Raw genomic sequence first — 23,898 nt, 5'->3', positions numbered from 1 at the left:
TCCAGGGTTCCTCTGACTTTGTAGCGGGCAAGTAAAATGGATACCCCACTAAGGAGCAGAGCGGTTTCCTCATTGGATACAGTCTCTAAATCACTTTGAAAGAATCGTTATGAAACATACAGCACAAAGTTACACATTACTCACTGGGAACAATAAATTCAATCTCCTCTGACATGGCTGTGCCTAACTTGTTAGTGGCGAAGCAACGATAAATTCCCTGGAATTCTATAAGATTCTCATTATTCGGAATGACGAATGTTCCGGAGTCCTCTAAAATGACCAATCTGGGATCCTGATACGGATCAAAGTCCTGACCGTTTTTTGTCCACCTGAACCTGAAAAAGAAAGAACATCAGTGGTTAGATTAAATTACAGCTTTGAATTGTAATGAAACCTGCAATGGTTTTCACATTGGAAAATGACATCAAATGCTCGTGTAAGACTTTGAAATGCTAGTGGGATGTTTCTGATGTTATTAGTAATCGAACCACCCTGCTGATTTTCGTGTCGATCCAGACCGGATTATGACTGGTTTTAATATGCTCGAAGGAAAATGTGCTCAAAGAAGTTTAATGTCTGAGTTCCTCTCATTTAAAACTTCACCACATTAGGCAGTGAATGAAGATAATCACCGCCAGACTTCCAATTTCCTGTTGTGAGCAATGTCAACTTTATTATACAGAATCAACAGGTTTATTGCTGCTGTGTTTTGGATTTAACCTCAAATACAGTGTTTTTCTGAAGCGTTTAATGATTTTCTTTTCTGTTTTGTGTTATAGATTATAGTTATTCTTTATATGTATACATATATGCGTTCATAGTTGTTTTGCTTATGTTTACATGCATGGGTCAAAGACATTAAGATGTCCCCATCAAAATAAATTTACAAAAGTGATTTTATGTCCACGAGAGCACATTAAATGCCAGTAAAAGGTCTTCTTTATGGTTTCATATAACTTTTGGGAGAATAAAATGTTAAAAAAAAATGTTGAATTGTCATTCCATGTAACACAATATTTAAGTACAAATTCAAACAACATGCTTATTCTGACTACGTATTAAAATATATAAAAGAATAAGGGAATATTACATTTTATTGTGCGTTGAAAAACATTCTTATTGACAATTGGGCAAAACCTAGGATATAATTAAAATAAAATTTAAAATTACAACAAGTTAGCATTTGGGGTGAACGTTATTAGTCTTTTAATATGTCATAAATTGATTTTGGTTGTAAATATGCCTGACAAGATTGTTACACTGAATGACATTTTAGTCGACGTCTTCTGTAAAGGGGAAATGTATGATATACATTTTTTGCTCAGAGAAACAAAAATGCAATTAAATTAAACAGAACACTTTTTACTACATTCTACACCGGACGCGACACGTCAAAAGACATTAGAAACGCATTAGACCCATTATAATAAAAAAATTGTCCACACTGGATTCGGCGCGGACAGTTATAGGTGTAAAAGGTGCACTATAATACACTTAAATGTCTTTAAAGTTCTCTATTCTTTGCGCACTATTTTTGTACTAGATAAACCTACGCAGATTTACATTTACATTTGGAGATCTTACTGTACTCCACTGTGCTATTTTGAGACACCATGAATAGAAGTAAAAAAAACTATATTTATTAATCGCAAAATGAATGTGTGACAAAAGAGCTATTTTAGTCTACTTCAATAAAGTGTAATTTATTGCTTTATTGCTCCCTTCACTCTCTGTAAGTCGCTTTGGATAAAAGCGTCTGCTAAATGACTAAATCTAAGTGTACATAGTAGCCGATGCAGATACTGTTCAAGATTCAGATACTGTTCAAGATTCAGATACTGTTCAAGATTCTGAAGATTAAATTAATATTTCCTAACTTTCTTAATGTTGTTAATTCATATAATGATTATTAATATTGAACATCAAACTGGAGATTTTTCTTAACTTTTGTTTCAGTTACAGAGCACAATTTCCTATCCTTTTTTGATTGACAGGATATATCGGCCCTGATCACGTCTGTTTTTAAACTATTTGATAGCTGATAGTGTGAAAAATGGCTTTAATCGACCGATTATTGGCAGATATATCGGTGCATCTCTAGAACTTTGAGCACTTTTTGTTTAACCGGTGATGCTATTTCACATCAGAGATAGTCCAAAAGACACAATAATAGCAACATTTACAAAAAATAACACAAAAGTTTATTCATAGTACTGTGCAATGTTGCCAGCTTAAGCAATCAACTGTTTATTTTATGTTTTTTTTAATAGTTGTTCACGAGTCCAACATCTTCCCCATAGTTGGTCCCTTCCCCAAACTTGACTTTTTGAACTTTACATTTATCTTTTCATACTGAGGACTATAGAGGGACTCAATTATTACAAAGGGTGCAGAGATTCATTGATGCTCAAGTAGACAATACACTAAAAGCCATCGTTTTAAATAACTGTACATAAACAATCGCACTAGCATCACGCTGTGACGTTAACATCAACATAATTTCGTATATCTTTGGGCCCCCGCCAATTCCCACTCATAGGAACCATCCTCCAGAACACAGCATATGGTTGTGACTATGCTGTCACACTGTCTGTGTCTTTTTTGTTGTGTGTGTGCTGTATGTGTGTATGCTGCTCACTGTGGTAGAGGATTTCCCGTGGCCTCACACTTTACGGGGAAGCTCTCTTCGAATCGGAAGGCGATCAGAGATGCAGGAGAGTACTCCGTAATTGTGGGCAGCTGCTCCACTGGATAGAGAAAAAACCAGAACAAGCACTCAGTCGACTGTTGGGTAGGATGTGCAACATGCAGGATGGCCAAATGGGGATGAGAAATGCCTTCTTTAACCTTTGGTTCGATTCTAATGATTTTCCGGAATAAAGTCAGTTGTTTTGATCAATACATGCAAGACTAAAGGTAAACAAAATGTTTGCTGTTGAACATAATTAGCTATTGAATCATTGATCGTGCTGTTGTTAAAGATTATGTAATTAGGTTGATGTTATTAGGATATGGCAAGTGATTGTATCAAATAATGTCAATGAGAGTTTGTTTGATTGTTGTTTGGAACAGACAGGACCTAATGTAGAGTAGCTTGAGTGTAAAATTGGAAATGCATGATGCAGTGCGAGGTTGATGGAGTGGAAGAAAGGGTTGCTGTTTAATGAAAGTGGTCTGCTGGCTCTGTTATTGAAGGTCTTCCCACTGTGCCAAAAACGCTCAAAGAGTCCAAGTGATTTGATCCGAGTGAACATTTAAGTTTAAAATTCTAGTCTTGACCACGACTACATAACAGTGTGGGATCTGTCTATGAAAATGAATCAAATTGGAGGAAGATTAGAAGAGATAAGATCAAATAAGATTAGATGTGATTGTAATACTTTGTTGGTATCGTTTTGACATATCCTCCTGGATGTCCATGTACTGTAAATTTGACATGGATATGGTCATTCTAAATGACATCAAAATGAAATACCAGTGCTACAATCCCAGTCCTAAACATATATTAGCAGTAAACCTAATCTTAAAATCGGATTGGGATCCAGGAAGGGTGTTCAAGGATCAACGAGGATCCAGAGACATTTGGCTAAACTACCATCTGATACCGTATTACTGCCACACAGTAAGAACAATATTAAATAGACTTTAATTTTAATTCATGTCTTATCTCTTCTATTTCACAAATAATTAGCATAAGGTATTCATACGTCAAATATGAACTCCATTCTGCCAGTGGAAGCGCACAAAGAGGGTTTCTAATGTCAGTGGTGAACGTCTCCAACAAAAGAGCACATCTTTGTATTAGATCGAGCTTTCCAAATGAAACTGATGCTTGATAAATGATGACAACCACTTTGGATGAACGCTAAAAAGTCGGAGCATGGCTTGGTAAAATAAACTTACTGTTTATGCTTTCTAAAACTAACAAATCCACCGCAGCAGGGAAACATGGGGAAACAAACGTGCAGGGATTTGTAAGAACCATATTCTGCAGAACTGCTATCAAACAATTGACATAACAAATGACATCCACATTCCATCCACAAGATTGACTAAAAAAGTAGAACAGAATAAATTATGAACAGCGTTATGTTCCCACGTGATATCTTTCTAGACCTGAAGATGTATCGTGAATAATTGAAAAGCAACAAAATATACTTTAATCTGGTTGCCACGGAAACCATGGGATAATACATAGCCTTAGCAGTAAATGATATCTGCTTTTATACTCGGGTTCAAACAGATAAGAACAGTGTGTTCACTATTACTCCTGAGTGCATGGAAATGAGGTCAAATTGTGCATTTGGCAAACAGTTTAATTGGCAGAGCACAAAAACATTATCAGTATTAAAGAGACAGGACCCCCTCTGCTGTATGAATTATTAAATCACAAACTAGACTAAATATATATTTCTTGTTTTAGTTCAAAACTAAAATTATTAATCCCATCTTTTTGTGTATTCCAATAAAATGTTTTTGAGGTTTTAGAGGAGTAGTTCACATCAAAACAAGCCCTCTTTCCATTGTCATTTTTATTCCTTCTATGGAAATTAAATGGGGGCTTATTCTGAAATGAACTACTTCAACTACTAGTAAGTCTGTTACAGTAAATATAAATGGTAAATAATCCAGGTTTACTTGTACAGTCAATAAACAAACATTTACATGTAAAGTGTTCGTTCATATTCAGAATTATGCAAAAGTCTTGCATGCATTAGATGTAATACCACACCCTGAGGGTTAAACCAGCCTTAGATGAATTGCTGGTTTTAGCTGGTTTAAGCCGGGTTTTGTTTATCCTCTAGCATGATTGATCCGGTTTTGTTTTGGTTTAGAGGGTCCTCGTAGTCGTAGACCACCAGGCACACCAGCTAAACCAAATACATGCCAACAAAACAGCTAAACTAAATAGATGCCAGATCATTTCAAATCAGCTAGCATCAGCAAACCACCTTAAGGCCTTTCAACCCTCCTAGACTGGTTTATGCTTTTCATTTTCATACGTACTTTTTTATATCATACAGGTTTGAAATGACAAGAGGGTGAGCTATCACTTTAAGAATACACAAAATTGCTGCAGCAACAGATAACAAATGTAGTAATTTATTCATTGTCTTACCATCAAGAGGAATATCCAGAGCATTAGTTTGATACCTGCCGAAAATATTAAGACAAGCGCCCAAAAGGAGGGTCACTCCTATTTTCCATAACAACCGCATGACTGGCCACAGTTGAGCGGAGGATGACAGGAATATTGCAGCCTTCCAGAAGTCAGTGCATCTCACTCCAGCGCAGTCTGGAGTCTCGCCACCTGCACAAAACACAACAGAGATCTTACTGTCACACAGACATCATCCACATGCAAGATATCAGCAGCCACAACATCACAGTCGCACAGACTCAAAGACTTTCCTATGCCACACGTCTCCCGCCGAGTAACTTCCTACTGTTGTGTCTATTCTGACTTGTATGTGTTCGAAACGGATCTGTGAACGGATCTCCATATTAAAGCTATCTATAACGGAGTCCCCGGAGACATGAATACTATTTCTGCAAATTGTTTGTTGGTGCATGTGTGGCAGCTCCGTTTTTTCTCTCTTTCGCTTCATAACATTGAATCGAATTTTTTTTTAACCTTATAAAATAAATAAAGGGGCCCTCCTGTAGTTATGCTAATGTGCAGCAGATGTTGCAGAAATTATTCTGAATTATGAATTCATGGCAATATAACAGTGACAGATTTTGATTAGCTGGATAAGGACGAGAGCTGGCAGATCACAAAGCGTGCAGATGTGTCTAAATTGATGGCTGGAAATATGCCGCTTTGCAGTACCGGGGTGGATGAACCTTTGAGTTAAATGTCAAGTTTCTGCTATTAAAGTCTGTTTCTTGGAAAGTCTTTGTAAGTGATGTCATGTAAGGTAAGGGTTCAGTAGTTGCTTTAACCTTTTGGAGTATGGCGCCAACAAGGCGTCTTAGAGACGAATAGATCTCATGCCCATTTTCCCACCAGATTCATAACAGAGCAATAAAATGCTGCGGTTGATCAGGGTAATAGAGGTCACCTTCATGCTCAGTGTTTTGCACCTACTATGCCATTCAACTGAATTGTGGAGCTGCTTTGAACTAGCTGTTGTTGTACTTACTGCCTGTAGCTCTATAACACCTGTAAGTAGATTTGTCTTTACTCTGCCAAGAAAACACAACATTTTGTGTTCACTCGTACAAAGAAAGTAAAATATTCTTAAGGCAAAATTTAAGGCTGACAGATCCATCTAAAAAACTCTAGACACCTCTAAAAATGTCCTATTTACAGTATGTAGTTGGTTTTAGTTCTTGTAGAAACTCAAAAGATGTGTCATGGTTTTCCATTAAAGGCTTTGAGAAAACCTAAACATATATAAAGGTTTTCGGTACGTAAATAGGATATTTATGATTCTAGAAGGCTTTGTGGGTGTGGCAGCTGAGGAACCCTAAATGGTGCCTCAAATATCTTTGTATGTCCTTGTATGTTGCATCACATAATGCAAAATGTATATTTGAATCCATTTAAATGAAATTCCTTACCCCTTAAAAGGAGGATGCTATAAAGCTTTCTCTGCAGTGATGCCATAGAATAGCCCTTTTGGTTCCCCTAAGAACCTTTCAAAAATATATATTTCTTATCTTTGTATAGTCTGTACATTTACACTATCTTACAAAGATCTTACATTATGACACCGTCTATAAACGAATAGGGAACGCATGTAGCAAAAAGAAGATATAAATGCTTAGAAATTAAACAATAATAATGTTCAGTAGACTTTAAAATTTTTCTTTGTCTTTTTTCTCTCAATTTTTCTGGGGATCCCTTTCAACCTTCTGGGGGTCCCTGGACCCTAGTTTAAAAACCCTTGTTCTAGACTTTTATCAAAGGACTTTTACAATGGAAAAACAATATTATGTTAGTTCAATCCGTGGTTGGGTCAAATAGTGTATCACACATTTGAATAGAAAGACCACCTGCATGAACAGCCTCTAGAATTGTACTAGAAGTTGTTGTGAATTAAATGGTGCTAATTGACTTTTTACACAGGAAATCTAATCTCAATAGATTTAGCAAAAGTGTCTTTCTGGGGTCTATTAAACAAAAGTTTTTCTCATGTAGGGTGCACCACCGCTCATTACGTCAATTCCTTTTTTACTTTAATAAGTTAAACACAAATTAGAGCTTAACTCGGAGAACAGGAGAATTACAAAGCCAAAAGAGAGGGAAAGAGATTGAAAAAGCAGCAAATCTTACAAAATAACTTTATCACTCAACTGCACCCCTTCAGGAGCAAAATCATCACAAAAACAGATTATTCTTTCAAAACCTTATCAAAGTCTGTAATTGAAGTCAAAAGAGGGATTTGGTTGGTGCAGGAGAGGCTGAATGCGCTAAACTCTTTAATTCAGCTGTTGGTGCCAGTCACGACAGATATCCACACTTCACTGCCCCTCCATTTTAACCCCACCAGCTGCTTTAATCTCCTCCTTTTTCAGCTGGACCCCTCATGCACGTCCCTCGGTTAATCTTCTCCACTGCTTAACAAATCCAATAGGAAACGCAGAGGTCAAAGAGCAGTAAGCAGAGAAGTAATTGAATAATTGAACAGTGTGTGAATGAGTCGATTCCCGTCATTCCTCAGTGGGGGCTCTTGTTTTCAGATGGGCTTGAACTCTGCTCCACATGCCTGCATTTTCCATAATGGTATTAACTCGGTTTTGTGATTTAATGCCGGTTATGGTGACCCCTGAAATGACCTCAGTGGTGTCACTAGGGCAGGACGGGATTCAGCACCCCTTTATTATCAAGATGAAAGGCTTGTGGCTATGCCGTTGTACACCCTGTCGGACTTTGATGCATTTCTTGGATTCAAATACCCCGCCTGAGGCTGTGCTGCTTGCCCTGAGACGACTCTCTCTCTGCCACAGATGGTGTCGAGCATTAGTAATCAGATTAGAATCAAAAGGTAAAGTGCTAACCTAATTGGATTGTGCTTTATTGGGCACTTTGGTGTTACTAGGGGCATATGTTTACCACCCTGAACCAACACAACATGTCACAGTTTTTCATAATCGTGCTGGCTTGCTCAGTCCAACTTAAGGGCCCTTGTCGAAAAAGTTGTTGGACCACAGGGAACTTATACAGGCATAATTCATACATCACTGTGAAATGTTTACTAAGGGTTTGTTTGAAAGCCTGTGCAACTAGAGTATTTCACTTTGCTTTTGCGTTTTCAGATTAAAAAAAGAGAACCATAGACACCCCTTAGTAACAACCATAGTAACCCCTTTCTCCTTATAGTTTTATGAGAGATCTTAACAGTGTTTAAAAAATGCACTCGGATCTGCCGACGTCTCAATCAAAAAGTTATCAAATATTTCTCATCGAAATCTCACATTTTTATTGTAGAATATCACGTTTTGTAGGATATCACCAAGTAATATCAGAGCCAATATCGTCAATATAATTTTATTTATAAATACAGTATATATACACAATTTATTTAAAATGTACTATCTATAGGTATGTGTTTAGGGAAAATCATTTCATCCCGCAAAGAAAACAATACTACAGTAATATTTGTACATGTATTCCTTAAAAGTTCATTCTTTATAGATTTTTACCCAATGCTGGGTTGTACAGATAGTGTACAGATATCACTATTAATTTTGTATTGTATAGAGTAAAACGGGTAATTATTGCTATTTAACATAATATTTGAGAGCGATTATCAAATTTGTTTCTATTTTCATATATCCTACACTTCAAAATACTGGGTTTCTTTCAACCAAGCGTTGTGTCAAAAAGAGACGAACCCAGCCATTGGATAAATTTAACCAAGAAAATGTTTATTTCATCCACCAATGGGTTAAAACAAGCCAGCATGTCCTTTTTTTACCCAACCCTGGGTTGAAAATTTAATTTTAAGAGACATAATCGACCACAGGGGGATATTTCAATAAAACATCTGAAAAAAAGTCTTCTGAGTTATAATTTTCCCCTTTAAGTAGCTTGAGTTTGTAACCAAGTGCGATTCCTCTCACCTTTCTAATCCACAGCTCGTCCCCATACAGCTCACCTAAGCATTACCTCGTAAACACAGAACTGGGACATACTCAACAACTGCCGTCTGTTCTTAATCCTCCGCATTTGAGTCTGATGATACTGGCAAGCGATCAAAGCCACCCAGCGTGAGAAGGCCAGCGTGAACTCTGACCTGCGGTAGTTCTGGCAATGACTGGGAAAAGCGGTCAAGAACAAGAGCCAGATCGGGCAGAGAAGGTGGAAACTGGGTCGAGAGAAATCAAGGGCAAGCTTTCCTCCCTGATAGACTGATGGTGTCCTTTCCTTCTCAGACTCACCTCGTTCGCTGTGAAGACTCATTAGCATAGCGGATGAGCGTAAATCAGGACACTGGAAAAAATAGGAAACGATTTGGCAGAGGGAGGCATGGCGTAAGTGCCTAGCTGTTCTAATCTGTATAGGGTTTAAATAAGGAGACAGTCCCTGAGAGACCACCATCATGCCTATTCTTCACACCCTAGGCTCCCTCACAGGCAGTGTGTGGCTATTTATCAGATTTATTGCTTGGCTTACTAGATGCTCCATTCTGATTGGTTGATTGCATCGTTTTATATATGGTAGTTTCATGTCATTTTTATTTTCCTGTAAGCAACCGTGTAATAAGTGGAATAATTTAAAGCCACTGCAATATAACCCCCCTTAGGATGATATGTTCTCATTGCTCATTATCTTTTATGTATGACAGGCTGTATTTTAATAAATAAATCAGCACAAATGCTCACATGCACTAGTCTGCCATATCAAAGTTAGACGTAGCAAAGCTGCCGATTTACAGTATTGAGACCATTCTGTTTTAACTGTCTATACCATTTCATTGTCAGTAACCTCTACCTAATCTTATAAAGTGGACAGACATCTCCTATTCAGCACAGAGCCAGCATTTAAGTGCCTTTTAGTATAAAAACTGTGTGTGCACTATGGAGGGTACTAATGGGATTAGCTCCATCCGTCCTGTCAAACTGGATTAAAATATTCTGTTGTCGGAAGAGTCTTGATGACTGTGCATCAGTATCAATTCTCCGGATAACACAGCAATTCTAATTTACTTAACTTAAGGAAAAATATGCGCATTTATTTAGGGTTTTATCCATTCCTTATCATCTTAAAAGCGTCTTGATTGGTGTTTCAGCAAAAAATGGGGATAGTTCACCCATAAATATAAATTCTCTCAAAATGTATTCCCGTTTATGTCATTCAAAACCTGTCAATTACTTTATCTTCTGTGTAACACCAAAGAAGATATGTTAAGAAATTGTGTCTTTGGTTTTTTGTTCATACAATGGAGGTCAATGATGGCCATTGTGTTTTGGTGACCAAGGGTTTTCATATAGGTTTTTGTGTATTTTGCAGAAGAAAGTCTATAGGTCTGGAATGACATTAGGGTGAGTAAATGATGACAGAATTTTCATTTTCATGTACATTTCTCTGTCTTCATTATTTAAAGATACAGTGATATTGCTTTGACTATTTAAGTACATCGTAACAGTTACTCCAAATGGCAACGCTGACACTACCTGCTAGCATACAACTATAAAACGTTATAAATAATGCACAAATAACCCTTTAAACAGTCATCAGCTGCACAAGTTATATATTATTAAAGTGTCTGTGTCACAGCAAAGCAGAGACAAGACACTAAATGAGATTAAGAAGTAGGTGTGATATTAAATAAAAACTATGCCTAATTGAGATTTTACTCCATTTCAGTCTGCTTTAACATCCGTGCCGGAAACAAAATGGTTCAATTACCAGCCCATTAATAATACAGCAGCCTGAGCAACCAGATATGGGGGGAGGACAGGGAGGGATAAGATCTGATGTGTACTGTACCAGTGACCCCAGACATTTTTTACTTCTATATATATATATCTGTCTATCTAGACAAAGCCTGACAGTGGACCTAAAAATCCCAAATGAGATCCCTCTAATATCTCAATATTACTTCCTACAAAGAAATAACATTATTTGTAGCTCAAACGAAAGTCTATGGAGAGTTTCACATCTCAGGAGATTGCATAGCTTATATACAGTGAACAATTGTCTCATTTGTGTCTCACACATAGCACAGTAAAATTCTTGCTCAATGGGGCTGTGCACTCAGAGGTAATGCGTGCAAATTTTGGCAAAAATAGAAAGATGTGGGTTGGTGGAGACAGCTAAGGAATAGACTAAGTCATAAACCATCTCTTTCGTTGACAGGGGAAGCCTGATGCATTGTGGGAGGGAGTGAAGGAGACAGAACGTGGATGGATGGGGGCGTAGGAAGTGTGGGCGTGGATCATGAACTTGCTGCAAGGAGAAATGCAGAGATAGATTTTTGATGGAGTGGCAAAGCAGATGAGCAAATCGTAAAATGACGTGGAAAAAATATTGCCCTCGACGTATAGATGGATTATGAAAGAACGAAGACCGGAAAATAAGGGAAGAAAGCGCAAAAGAGCTGTAATCAATAAGCATAGTCGCTTCTAACCTAAGGTCCCTGTTGGAGGATGGCCCTGATGGTGGATGGCCTTGTGACCCCAGTGAAGTGCTCTGACAGAGATTAACGTGTCCCTGGTCAACAGCGCAATTTATTTTAAAAGCGACTGGTTCCTGATCATCAACCTGTTACATGCTTTTCTTGATTTTATGGAGTGGGTTCCCAAGTGGAAAAGTCTTTTCTCTCATAAATGTTGTTAGGCGCAACCAGATGAATAACCAAAGCCATCTCTCTTATCTGCTCTTCAAAGCTTATAGCCAACAAAATATGTAGATTTACTGTACTATTATTGTTGTTTTTTCGCTCTGATAGATGAGATTGGTGATGAAGACCCAATTGTGCATGAATTTCCTTGCTGGCCTATGCTGGTTTATGATGGTTCACATATCTGTGGTGTCAATCTGCCGTGAACCCTGGTTTCATTTGACAGGAGAGTTCGGTTTGTTCGGTCGCTACACATACTTCGCACATTTCAGCTCTTTAAAAAGCATGTTTATGACATCGGCATGTCCAGAATACGATGTTCTACAGAAGTGTTGTTCAGCTCAACTGCAGGAAGCTCTCTTGGAGCGTCAAAAGAACAAATTGTCTGTAAGGTTAAGGTCACAGAAAACGGCTGTGAAGAAAGAAAGAAATCTTTCAAATGCTCGGTTGTCACAGATGTGCTGTCATGTCGGGAGGGGGGTGGGGATAGAGAGCGAGAGCGAGAGACTGTCAGAACGACCCTATATGTGTCATTTCTAGTACCTATGTAGTGATTTTTTATTTTGTCTTCCCTTTTTTCATTTTCTTCGATACATTCATTCTTTGAAGTCTTAGAGATAAGAGGAGTTCTGCGCATCTCGGACAGCGATCAAATTAGGCTGTGATCCGTGTTGAGTGCCCTGAAGTAGAGCAGATTGAAAACAGACACTCACTGGGTGGAACAGGAGTGTTATTTTGTGGGAACTGACACAGCAAGAGCCCTGGCGACATTCATTGAGAACTGACGGATGTTGGCAATCCCCCAGGAAGAAACTTCGCTGTTGCCAAACAAGATAAATGGAACCTGTGTCCAAGACTATCGTCTTCCCTCGACATTTCTAAAGCTAATTTACTTTCTTCTCCTCCCGTAGACAGAATTCTTATCCCTGAGGGAAAGGAAATATCTATTGTTTGTAAATCCTGTACTTAGTCCTCTTTACATAGCACAAACACGGGCACACCTGTGACCATTGACATTTGCGTTGTGTTGAAAGTGTGAGTCGCATGAACTGTTAATTCAGAACTCGTTTCAACTTGTTTCCTAACATCTGGATAAGCTTGTTTAAAGAAGCTATTTGACAGTTCTGTCGGAAGGATAAAAACAGTCTGGGTTTCTTTATGACCTCAATGGTCACATAAGCCGTTAGCCTTTTTAGCAACATCTTATGAAACAGATCCTGACAGAGCCAAGTTGTAAAGGGATATTTCCAATTCAGATAGGTATTTCCATTCGGCCAAGAATAAGCAAATTGTAAAAGCTTTCAAAATCTCATTGAAGTCATTATTAAAACAAATTAGAGATTGAAAACCCCAATGATGTTTTTGTATCCAACCAACGTCATAGAAATATAATGCACAAAACCAAGAAACGAAACTTGACTAAGCTTGACATCTAACACTTAATATATAAACTTACATATAAACGTATATACATATAAGTGTTAAACCTTAAACATAAGCTTCAAAGTGAAAATATTACAGAATAAAGATAAAGGTGCAAGAATATCATACCAACATTGCAAACAAATATCAATTTCACAGTCCCATCAAGGGCGCTCTGAAGCACACGTCCGGGGTCACAAGAAACCCTACTACGGTACAGTAGCTCTACAGTAGTAGTAATTCCCTCTGCTGGGTTGCTTTTGTATCAACCTCAGACAAACCCGTCAAATAAAAGCCTCTCGAATAAAATACTCACAGGGATCTGCTTCATTCTGTCTGCGCTTCCTTAGAAAGATAGTAAAAGCCTTCCTCTTTTGCACGGTCTAATCCCACAGGCGTGAACAAGACTGAGGAAATCCAGAGAAACGTCTACCGCAGCAGACACGGGAACGAGAGACTCCGCTAGCGTGCGGTGCGGTGTGAGAGAGGCACTGGGGAGACATATGTTGCCAAAGCCTTTCGCTTGGCAAAGAAGCTCATTAAACGAGTGACAATCACTCCCACAAAACCAGATCTGAACGCTTTTCACATGCAGTGCACAAAGAGAGAGGGAGAGAGAGGGAGTAGAGGAATTCTAGATGGGGAAGTTGCATATTAAGCATGGAGGCATGGGAAGTCTTGTCTGTTTTGGATGTCAAGAACCATGTTTTGTCTATTGTAATACTGTCAAAATGGCTAAATAGGGTTCATCTCTGTGCTTTCTTTTTTGAGATACTACTTTTTAAGGTTTGCATTTTTTGAAGTTCCTTGTTTAGCAGGTGTTGTTATGTAGAATATATACAGCTGCTGAAAAAAACAAAGAGATCACTCTAGTTTTGCCTTTTATATAATGTTTATTTGCATCGGGGTCCCGATCAGCCTGTCGAGGTTGTATTTGCTATAACAACCGCCTCGCTATACATTATACGCTTATTGCATGGCTACCTACCAAATAAATCTGACACAAAATATCAACCTTGAACAAATTGCAAAGGTTGCATCTTTTATTTAATTTGACCAAATTTTACCAGTTTTACGTCGATAAATGCAAAGATGCAAATGTAAAACATTTTTAGTGGTCACTAGCATTAAACAAAAATGAATTCAGAAAAAGCTAAAATTATTTTGGAGTGGTCTCTTAATTTTGTCTTTGGCTCTATATATGTATAAACGTACATGTTATATTGATCTAATCTGATAGTCAAGTCATTGACAACATTCAGTTAATGCAAATTTTACCCAATTCTAGGCAAATACATTAAATCTTTGTGTTTCTCTTCTAGGAAACGAACTTGATATTGATATTGATGTCTAATACTGCACTACACTGGTTTTGTCCAATCAAATGCTCTCGAGAATGAGCATGGCCCTTCCCCCCTACCACCTGCAAAAGAACAGAGCAAATCATAGTTCATCGTTGTGGTTTTAAGAAAACATTTTTAAAGCGTTTGCCCTGTGCAAACGTTTATAAGAAATTTGTCACAACAGAAATGTAAAAAAAACTACACTTGTCAATGCGTTTTTTGACAGGGTCTTGAACCCAACTGATTGACATCAAACAGTGGACAGCAACAGTTCATATATGCCCCACAAATGGGACCAGACCCCTGGGGACCACGTCATTTGCAGAAAGAGCAAACATCACAGGGCAGGACTTGGTTACAACCGAACAGACGACGCTCCACCCCCTCCCTAATACTGACTGTGGAACAGGCTCAAGGTGATGTATGATGTGGAATGAGGCGAACAAGAGCGAGGAGGGGTTGACACGTGCTTTAATATGCTGATGCAGGTGCTTCAAACACATTAAAGATGGGCCTGTCACATGGAACGATGCCTAGATAGGTAAAGGTATAATTAGTCTTCGAGCTTTCCATGAAAATCTCTCTGCTTTGTGTCAAGTGCTTCCCATGTGAGGTGGGATCATACAACATGGCATCAATTAAAGGGAGCATCATTAAACATACAGGCACCACAGACACTAAAATGAATCAAAAATTAATTACGATAGTTCACGTGCTTGGTATTAAAAGAACCGTTACTTTCAATCGTCTGCGACTCAGTGCCATTATAGTGTTGGTTATCGTCACATACTGATATTCAGATACTCTTGTGTTACAGTTTTTTTCTAGTGTGCAGATGTTTAGAATTGGGCTTTCGAGCTGAATAATTAATCATCTAAATGTGCTTTCCTTAAGTCGAAAAACCATTTATCCTCATCCCCTCGTAACATGCCTGGAATGTAATTGAAAGTTTCCGACGTTCTTTGCCAAAAATTAGAAACCTTTTTAGTAGCGCTCTCTTGCGCAAAACCCCCATGATGCGAAGGTGGTCTGTGCGGTTGCTAGGGTGTTATGAGCCGTTGCTAGGTGCTTTCAAAGAGCAAACCTTGTAGTCTCTATAATATGCTGGTCCATAGATATGCCTCAGTTCCTCCTTAAGTTTAGTTTATGGATATTTTAACAATTGAATTGTCTAGTAGGGCTGTCACAATATCAGAGTTTTTCTAAACCTTTACCATGACATACAGATCGATTATATTTATTTATTTTTCAACAAATAAATACTGTAAAATTTGATGACATTCAAAATATAAGTGTATGACGGAGAGAGAGAGAGAGAGAGAGAGAGAGTTTGTAACCACGTATCTTAACGCAAAATTCTAAATGTATGCAGAATTTTTTTATATTCGAAGGTAGAATGAACACAATATTTATAATCCTTGGTTTTAATATCACGGTTACTTTCAATACTGACATATTGTGACATCCCTAATGTCTGCCTAAAAATACTACTAAAAACTGAACAATAATTAGAAAAACATATTTGATAAGTGTAAATACTTTATTAACTTGACCTATATCGTATTTTCATAGAATGAATTCTGTTAATCTCTTTACGCAATAATATTGTAATGTTTAGAATGAAGTGCTTGCCTTAAAAAAGCACAACTAACTGATGAGCTATCATCAATGCTAATCTCTTCTGCTAACATTCATCTTAACTTAAGGCCCCTTAAATGTCCTCTTTTCTGCTTGAAGGAGTGACATAAGCAGGTTTTGGCAGGGAGACAGGCTTGTTTGATAGTGTGAGCAGATTGCCAGACAGAGAAAGCACTCAAAGAGCCACTGTGCCGGCGCTGAACCGTCGGGGCTCTCGCGGTCTCCTGCGTGTCCTCCTTAAGTGTCTGGAGGATGAAGCTGCCATTACTGCCGCACAAAAAGAAAGAAGCCTGGTGAACTTCATAGAAATTCCTCCTACTGAAAGCAACAGAGTTAGAATAGAGTCGCAGGAGGCCGTAAAACACAGAGAAGCAGAGGGCAAGCTGCCAGTTCACCCAAGCTTAGTTTTCACGCACCCAAGCCGAACAAACCTGACATTGTTGCGGATGCTTCCTAGGGAATCGGCAGTTCTCTCTATGTCTCTCTCTTTCCTTTTTCATTCACCGTTCACAGCTAGAAACTCACAGTTGTGCTTTTGCTCTTTGAGAAGTTGGTTGAGGTTGTTTGATGTGTGATGATCATGTTCTACGCCCACTTGTTTTGTTTGTTTAGTTGCTTGTGATTTGAATAAACTATATATGACTGAATAACCTAAATGAATGAATGCGAGTCGAACAAAACGTTATTGTGTTATAAGGTTTACATGATTAAACTAGGGGGCATTTAACATGAATCAGGGGCGCTTGGAAATAAAGGCAATATGCATGTACGGCACAAAACATGCACAAAAGAATTAGTTCAGGCAGGCATAGTCATTGACCGAACAAACTGGTACTTTTCTTTTCTGAATATGCCCTCTAGGGATGCTAACACTTTATAGAGATGATTTATAGTTTATATATGTTTTGTTTTCCATGAAAGAATGTTTTAGTACATAATAAATATTGAAAGTTTTAAAAAGAAAGTTTTTTTTTAATGGATCATTAATTTAACTAAATCATGTTAAATGTCTTTAATACGGTATATTTTTTTGGTCATATTCATTAGTAGTTGTATATCCGCTACGTTTTGTTGCAAACAAAACCCAAGCAGGTTGTAATGAAATATTGAAACACTCGGATCATTGAAATGTGATTGTAGATTCACCCACCTCTTAAAACAGTTAATACACAAAACTGTACTGACAGACTGAAAAGAATGCACAACCTGCAAAAATCACACAGCAGCGAAGGACACAGAACAGGTGCATTTCTCCATAGGAAATAACCTCCCTGTAACCTTCAGCCGATGCTGACGACCTACACAATGAGCTCACCTGGGCCCTGATCAATGCCTTGAGGATGTCAGGATGATATATGCACCAGCAGTGAGAACGTGTCTCAGAACCGGTGATATAGGTTGAGGCGTTAGGTCTGCTGTATGGCATGTGCTAGGTCACGGCCGGGACAATCCCGGTTCACCAGACCGAGTGAGAACGGCCCCCTGCTGACTGAATGTTAATCCGGCGTGCAGTGATTACAGAACTGAGCTGTTTCCAGATTTACAGATTTAGCTGCCAAATTATGTTACTTTTATTAATTGAATAAACAGCCATTGGAGACGTAGTAAAAAGCGAAACTGCTTTTAAAATTGAATGCCAAATTATTTATTATAAAATGAAATGTCTTTTGACAACAGAATGTGAGCAATATGGATACAACAAGGCTCATGCGCATATGTCAGTGTACTGTGCATATACATTTTCTATTTATAAAAACATACATATGTATGTATATGTGTATAATTGAGAAAAATTTTAAATATGAAAATGTATAAACATTAATATATAATAAAAATTATTGCTAAATATATTGTTAAATTGTATTGTATACTATGTATGTTTATAAACACATAAATAATATGCAAAGTACACAGACACTATGTAAACACGTTTATTCTGGATGCGATTAATCATTTCACATCCCTATTATAAATAGTAATAATATATAATAATATACTATTAACAGTTTATTTTCTAAATTTGAAATTTGTCACACCGTAAGACACATGTACGGTATATTTTTTATACCTACCCACATACAGTACAGTGGCCCCAAAAAGTATGGTGACATAAAAACCAAATGATGAAATCTATAAATGCCATTGCATTAGATAATGTCATAAACTATTGAATATCTTCAAATATTATGTTAGGACACATGTGTGAACTTAATGAAATATGGCTTTATATATAAAAGTAATTGTAAAAAAAAAACTTTTAAAAGTAACAATAATTTAGATTTATCCGATTTCTTATATCTACTACATATATTTTTTCCATTTACCTGTTTTTCATGATGTACAACTGAAATATTTACACATTTTCAGTCTCACTGATGTAATGTTCTTCTCTGTCATTACGTTTTGAGGTTAATATTGTAACTGATGTAAAAAGTTTGCATGAGTTTGTCATGCTCTGATTCCCATTGATCGTCCAACTGCTAATGAAACAACATAGATCAGTCTGACCTCTCGTGAAATGGTAGAAAACGCCTGGTTTGTATTTATTTAAAGTAAGGTCAATTTACTCAAATCATTTATAAGGTGAATTTGGTCCATAACCTCAGGAGTTCATGTGGAACTCCTTTAAACATCCCACAGTAATTATTCCTTATCTGATGTGTATCGGCATGAACTTGAAAACCATATGCCCTTCTTAATACTCATTGTCTTCAATGTCTGTGTTTATGTGCAATTCCACATTGGCCCTGACACTTTAATAGCAGCAGATTACTTCCAGACGAAGGTTTATAGTTACCGCAATGTACGGGACAGAATTTACAGTTTAAGACAGAATTTAAGACACATTCTTTCCACAATCAGCAAGCGCAGGGACACAAAAATATTGCATGTTCAAAAAAGCTGCTCAAAAAGCCATCAAGTGCCATGTTCGCCTTTTAAAATGAAATTAGGCTTTGTGTGCCATATGGTTAGCATAACTCAACCTGGGGGAGAGAGAGGTCGAGAGAGCTCAGACGCACTTCTGGCCGCCACGTTCACAGATGGCACACACTAGAATCATGGCATCGATGAACGTGTGATCTTTCTTCATGATTAGCCGCCTCACCAAAGACCTTGTGCAAACATATGTCAGTCGAACAAATGTGTTTGTCAGAGATATCCTGAACAGGCAAAGTCACTTTTTGGAATTGTTTTAAATTTCGGTATACTTTTAACTTTTGTTGGGTGATGAAACTGCTATGTATTTGCCTGGATGAAGTATCACGGAAAAGCAAATCTTCATTTGCTAATCGATGGCATTTAATAACCACTTATTTGGATGTTTATTTGTTTATTAACTGTTTGAACTGCCCCAGTTTTTAACAAAAGCTTCCGTGCATAGCCGGTCTTGATCTCTCCCAGGTTTGTGAAGCAATCTCCCGTGAAATGTGCTGCATACACTTGAATATTCGGACTATACTTTTCTGGAACAGTATTCTCATAAAATGTAACCGACATGGATGCGCCTGCGACGGTAAGATGAGATTTACAAAACTGCACACTTTACTTGCATTTAGATTCGGGACGTCTTAGTCAAATCCAGTTACGAACTGTGTGGTTGTGTAAGTGTGGTTACACGAGGCGTTTCAGGCAGGTCCGGGTAAGAATTCGCTTCTAGATAAAATCTTTTATTCCGACACTTACATTTTTGCAATTTTATGTGTCTAATACATGCACGGGCAACTTATAACACACCAAAGACATAGAAAAAACATGTATTTCCGGCGAATCACCCCTTTAAGTCTTTTAATGTAGATTTGCTGGATGTCTTGTTTTTGTATGCATGTTGAAAGTCACACTGTCAGTGGTATTCTATCTGATAGGCAGTGCCTTTGTGGCTTCCTTTATTGCCCCGGGTCTCTCATCCCGTCGACAAGTTGGACACGGGGTCGTCTTGAAACCCATTTTAATCATGTTACCCCAGAAATCAATAAACTATTTTCCCCAGGGTCAACATCGACAATGAAGAGGGTCTGCCATCTTAAAGTACTCCGAGTGTGTACACAAGCCGTCTGAGTGCAGCACAAACACAAAGTGAAGACAAATTAATTAAAATAACCGCGTGTCTTTCAAACAAGTACATGGCAACCCATCGCTGCTCAAACCTTCTGCGCCCTTATAAAGAACTTGACGCTGTCTGGGTGTAGAGCTTGTCTGCAGGACTGTGAAATCTAAATTCAAGTTTGATGGGTTTAAAGGGATAGTTCACCCAAAAACGTAAATTCTGTCATCATGTACTCAACCTCTTGTCATTTTAAACCTGTATGTACCCATTCACATCAATTGTATGGACACAAAACCAATGCAATGCGAGTCAATGGGTACCAATGTTGTTCGGTTACCAGCATTTCTTAAATATCTTCTTCTGTTCTGCAGAAGAAAGAAAGTCACACAGGCTTGAAATGACAAGTAAAAGATGACAGATTTTTTAAACTATCACTTCCAGTTCACATGTGTTTAACGATTTGAGTCTACCTGCATCTCAAGTTTAATAAATAAATTTGTATAAATACTAATAATAAACAATAAAAATCATGACAGTGTTTGCGGCTAAAATAAAGAACAAGCCTTTTGATCAGCATCCCACATTTTTCATATACTTCAACAGAGTGAAGAAAACCAAGCCAGTTGGTCATATTTAAGAAAATCCTCTGCTGAAATCGGTTGATAGTAATTCAATAGCATGATTCTGCAGGCAGAGTGCTTCACGAACCATCATTATCACATAAAAATTCTATCATAAAGTACTCCAGGTGGAATCCATACTCCTACAGTTCCTGTTAAATCAGATTCATGTTTCTGGGAGGCCTTCATATCGCTCCTTCCTCTCCTCTTCCCTTAATAAGATAAAACTCAGCGGTCGGTGGGCCTCCGAAAAGACACCAGCATCCACCTAATGCCTTTTAAGGAAAGAGTCAGCAGCCACCAGCCTTCGGAGACCGGGGTGTTTTGCGGTAGGGGAATGGAAGGGCTTGTTGTAATACAGCCCTAATCCTGCGGTGGATAATGTATCAGGGATCAGCTCCGCTTGAGCAAGTTTCTGCTGATGAGGTGGAGGTCTTCACGCGCAAGGTGTGCGCATTGGCATGCAGGTCACGGCAATGCAAGGCACTGGAATGAGCAAGTGTTTTTCAGTCAGGCCTTGGAAGGAAAGCGTGGAGAAGAGGGTGGACAGTACTGCACTTTCAGTGTATAGAGAGATACGCTTGAGGTGATTCAAGATCGCAAGAGAAATATTTTGTCCAGGTTGAATAATTCTAGGTGTGTGAGGTGAACATTTTTGATATGATACACAGCGCAGGTTAAAACGGCAAAAAACGCAGAGTAAATTATAAAATACAATTAATAATCCAACAGAAAAGCTGCAGGAAGTGTTGGTGTAGTACATAGCCTTAGGTGCAATTGAATGTGGGAATTACACAGTCCAGTCTTTCTCAAAAAGGCGATTTTTTTTCCTCCTGGAAGCCAATTGACAAATAGAGTGTAAGTGCCCAAAGGCAGAAGTGTATAAAGTAGAAGGAACCTGCATTACTATGCAAATTTTCCTACTGGTGTGCTAAGATTCATTAAATCAGTCAATTAGTCTGCAAGCAACAGAATGATAAACCAGAAAACTAAGAACCGTAGAGGTGATTTTAATGAATTGATAGTCAAGAACAGGACAAAAACTTGTAGCTATTTTACATGGCGGCTCATTTGTATACATTTGTACCATGTACTACAAAAAAGCAATAATGAAACCCTAACCGTAAACTTAACCATCATGGCACAAAAGGAGATCGTACTAAAATGTTAAAATAAGATCACACAAATTTATACGAATTACTTATCTATTGTAAAATAGTAACGCTTTGCTGCGAGATAACTCACAGCAAAAACATCACTTTTACGATGTGGAAACTTTTGGCTAATTCGGATGAATTCGGATGATCTCATTCTTAGATTAAATACTATTTGATTTCACGCATAGTGACCTTAGGGTTAGGGCTTCAATATTACTTTTTCTAGTTATCATATGTTTTTGTACAGCTCACAACGTACAACGGTCATACGAAAAAGCCCCCTCGTAAAATATTTACGAACTCCTGTGGTTGGATAGTCTTTGGGCAATTACAATCAGGTAGTTTCTTGCTGACATACATTTTTTAATAATTAAGCAGAAGAAGGTTACCTTGGTGTTTTGCCGAACTTTAACAGCTGTACTTTAAGACCGTTATATTTTATGACATGCTATGTAAGTTCTCCCCTGGCTCATTCATAAGGCAAATCTACATTAGAACATAAAGAACAGACTGTATGTCATACAAGACCTTAGCATCTCTGATGTACCCAAACAACCAAATTGGTAACCAAATCATCTGTTTTACGGCGTTTAAGAGGCCCCGACTGAAAATATAGCAGCACCTGCAGTGCACATCTGGAATTTGTGAACCCATGGGCTCAAAGTGCAGGCGGTTTCCTTATAAGCGCTCTGAGACGTGAACATAAAACTATGTTATTGTCCACTTAAAGCAATTTCAGAGAGTAAGATATCATGCACTTTTACAGTCCACATGTTGGATCACCAGCAAGAGGAAAAAGAGAAAATCACTACTGCTTTTCTTAAAATTCCACACCGTAACTTTTCAACATTGCATGATTAAAACAAAGTTTTATTTTTATTTAGCCCTTCCTAAAATCTTGACAGTCTTCTCCACCCCTAAATAATGTAAAACTAACTCAAAGCGCCACATGTTAAACAGGCTTTAGTACAGTTTCTCAGAGGCTGCCCGCTGAGCTTGAAAGCATTGTCATGGATGACATATACGTCTGAGTCACTGAATAGTGAAAGTTATCTTTCTGGAAGTATGAAAGGACGGCCAAGGTAATAAAGAGCCCAATGAAAGGAGGGCCTTCACAGAAGCGTCTTTGTGAAACTTGTATCAAAGGCCGAGCCTGGAATTGAATAGTTTTGCTTTGTTACTCAGCGAATGAGTGGGAGTTTGTTGTGATGTCAAGATATTCCTGTGTACATGCAGAGATAACCCTTTTCAGGGAGAGCTGTTGGGAAATCTCCAACATGTAAGTCTCTTTTAGGAAGATTGTTCTTCTCAGCGTGGTATCACGGTCAGACATCTTCAAAGAATCTCGTATTTAAGTCTTAGTGGGATGGATTCACTAAACTCTGCATCTCATTCATGAATAGCCACAATAGTTCACCCAAAAATGAAGATTCTGTGATCATTTACTCACCCTCAGATTGTTCCAGAAGAATGTCTGTAACCAATCAGATCTCATCCCCCATTGACTCCCATAGTACAGTATCTATTTTCTCTACTATGGCAGTAAATGGTGGATGATCTCTTTTTGTTTACAAGCATTCTTTTAAATATCTTTCTCTGTGTTCATCTGAACAATGAAATGGATACAGGTTTGGAACAATCTGAGGGTGAGTAAATGATGAAAAGAAATGTATTAACACTCCACATAATATTATCAATTATTCAGTGTTAATGTGACAATACCATTTTATCAAAACCCACCTTCGGATCACAGACTGGCACATTACCCTACTGTATAATTCATGAATTACCCGACAAAATGGGGAGAGTATCACATGGGGGAGCTTCCATTGGCATCCATTCAAAATGTTCTGTCACATCTTAGCTTAAAGCTATAGC

General features: G+C 38.0%; 1 protein-coding gene across 1 annotated transcript in view; it reads right to left on the bottom strand.

The window, feature by feature from the left end:
- chl1b (cell adhesion molecule L1-like b) overlaps positions 1 to 13,745 on the bottom strand; it is a 41,911-nt gene extending 28,166 nt beyond the window's left edge. Inside the window, exons 1-4 of the mRNA XM_079461092.1 lie at positions 13,534 to 13,745; positions 5,120 to 5,311; positions 2,639 to 2,747; positions 145 to 335 (exon numbers count right to left, since the gene is read on the bottom strand). Coding sequence (XP_079317218.1) covers positions 145 to 335; positions 2,639 to 2,747; positions 5,120 to 5,219 — 400 coding nt within the window. The 5' untranslated portion in view covers positions 5,220 to 5,311; positions 13,534 to 13,745. The remainder of the gene's footprint in view (positions 1 to 144; positions 336 to 2,638; positions 2,748 to 5,119; positions 5,312 to 13,533) is intronic.
- Positions 13,746 to 23,898: the final 10,153 nt, after the last annotated feature.

Source organism: Barbatula barbatula (genome assembly GCF_947034865.1).
Source record: "Barbatula barbatula genome assembly, chromosome: 7".
NCBI lineage: Eukaryota > Metazoa > Chordata > Actinopteri > Cypriniformes > Nemacheilidae > Barbatula > Barbatula barbatula.
Note: the sequence above shows the minus strand (reverse complement) of the source record. Positions and strands in the feature narration are given on the sequence as shown.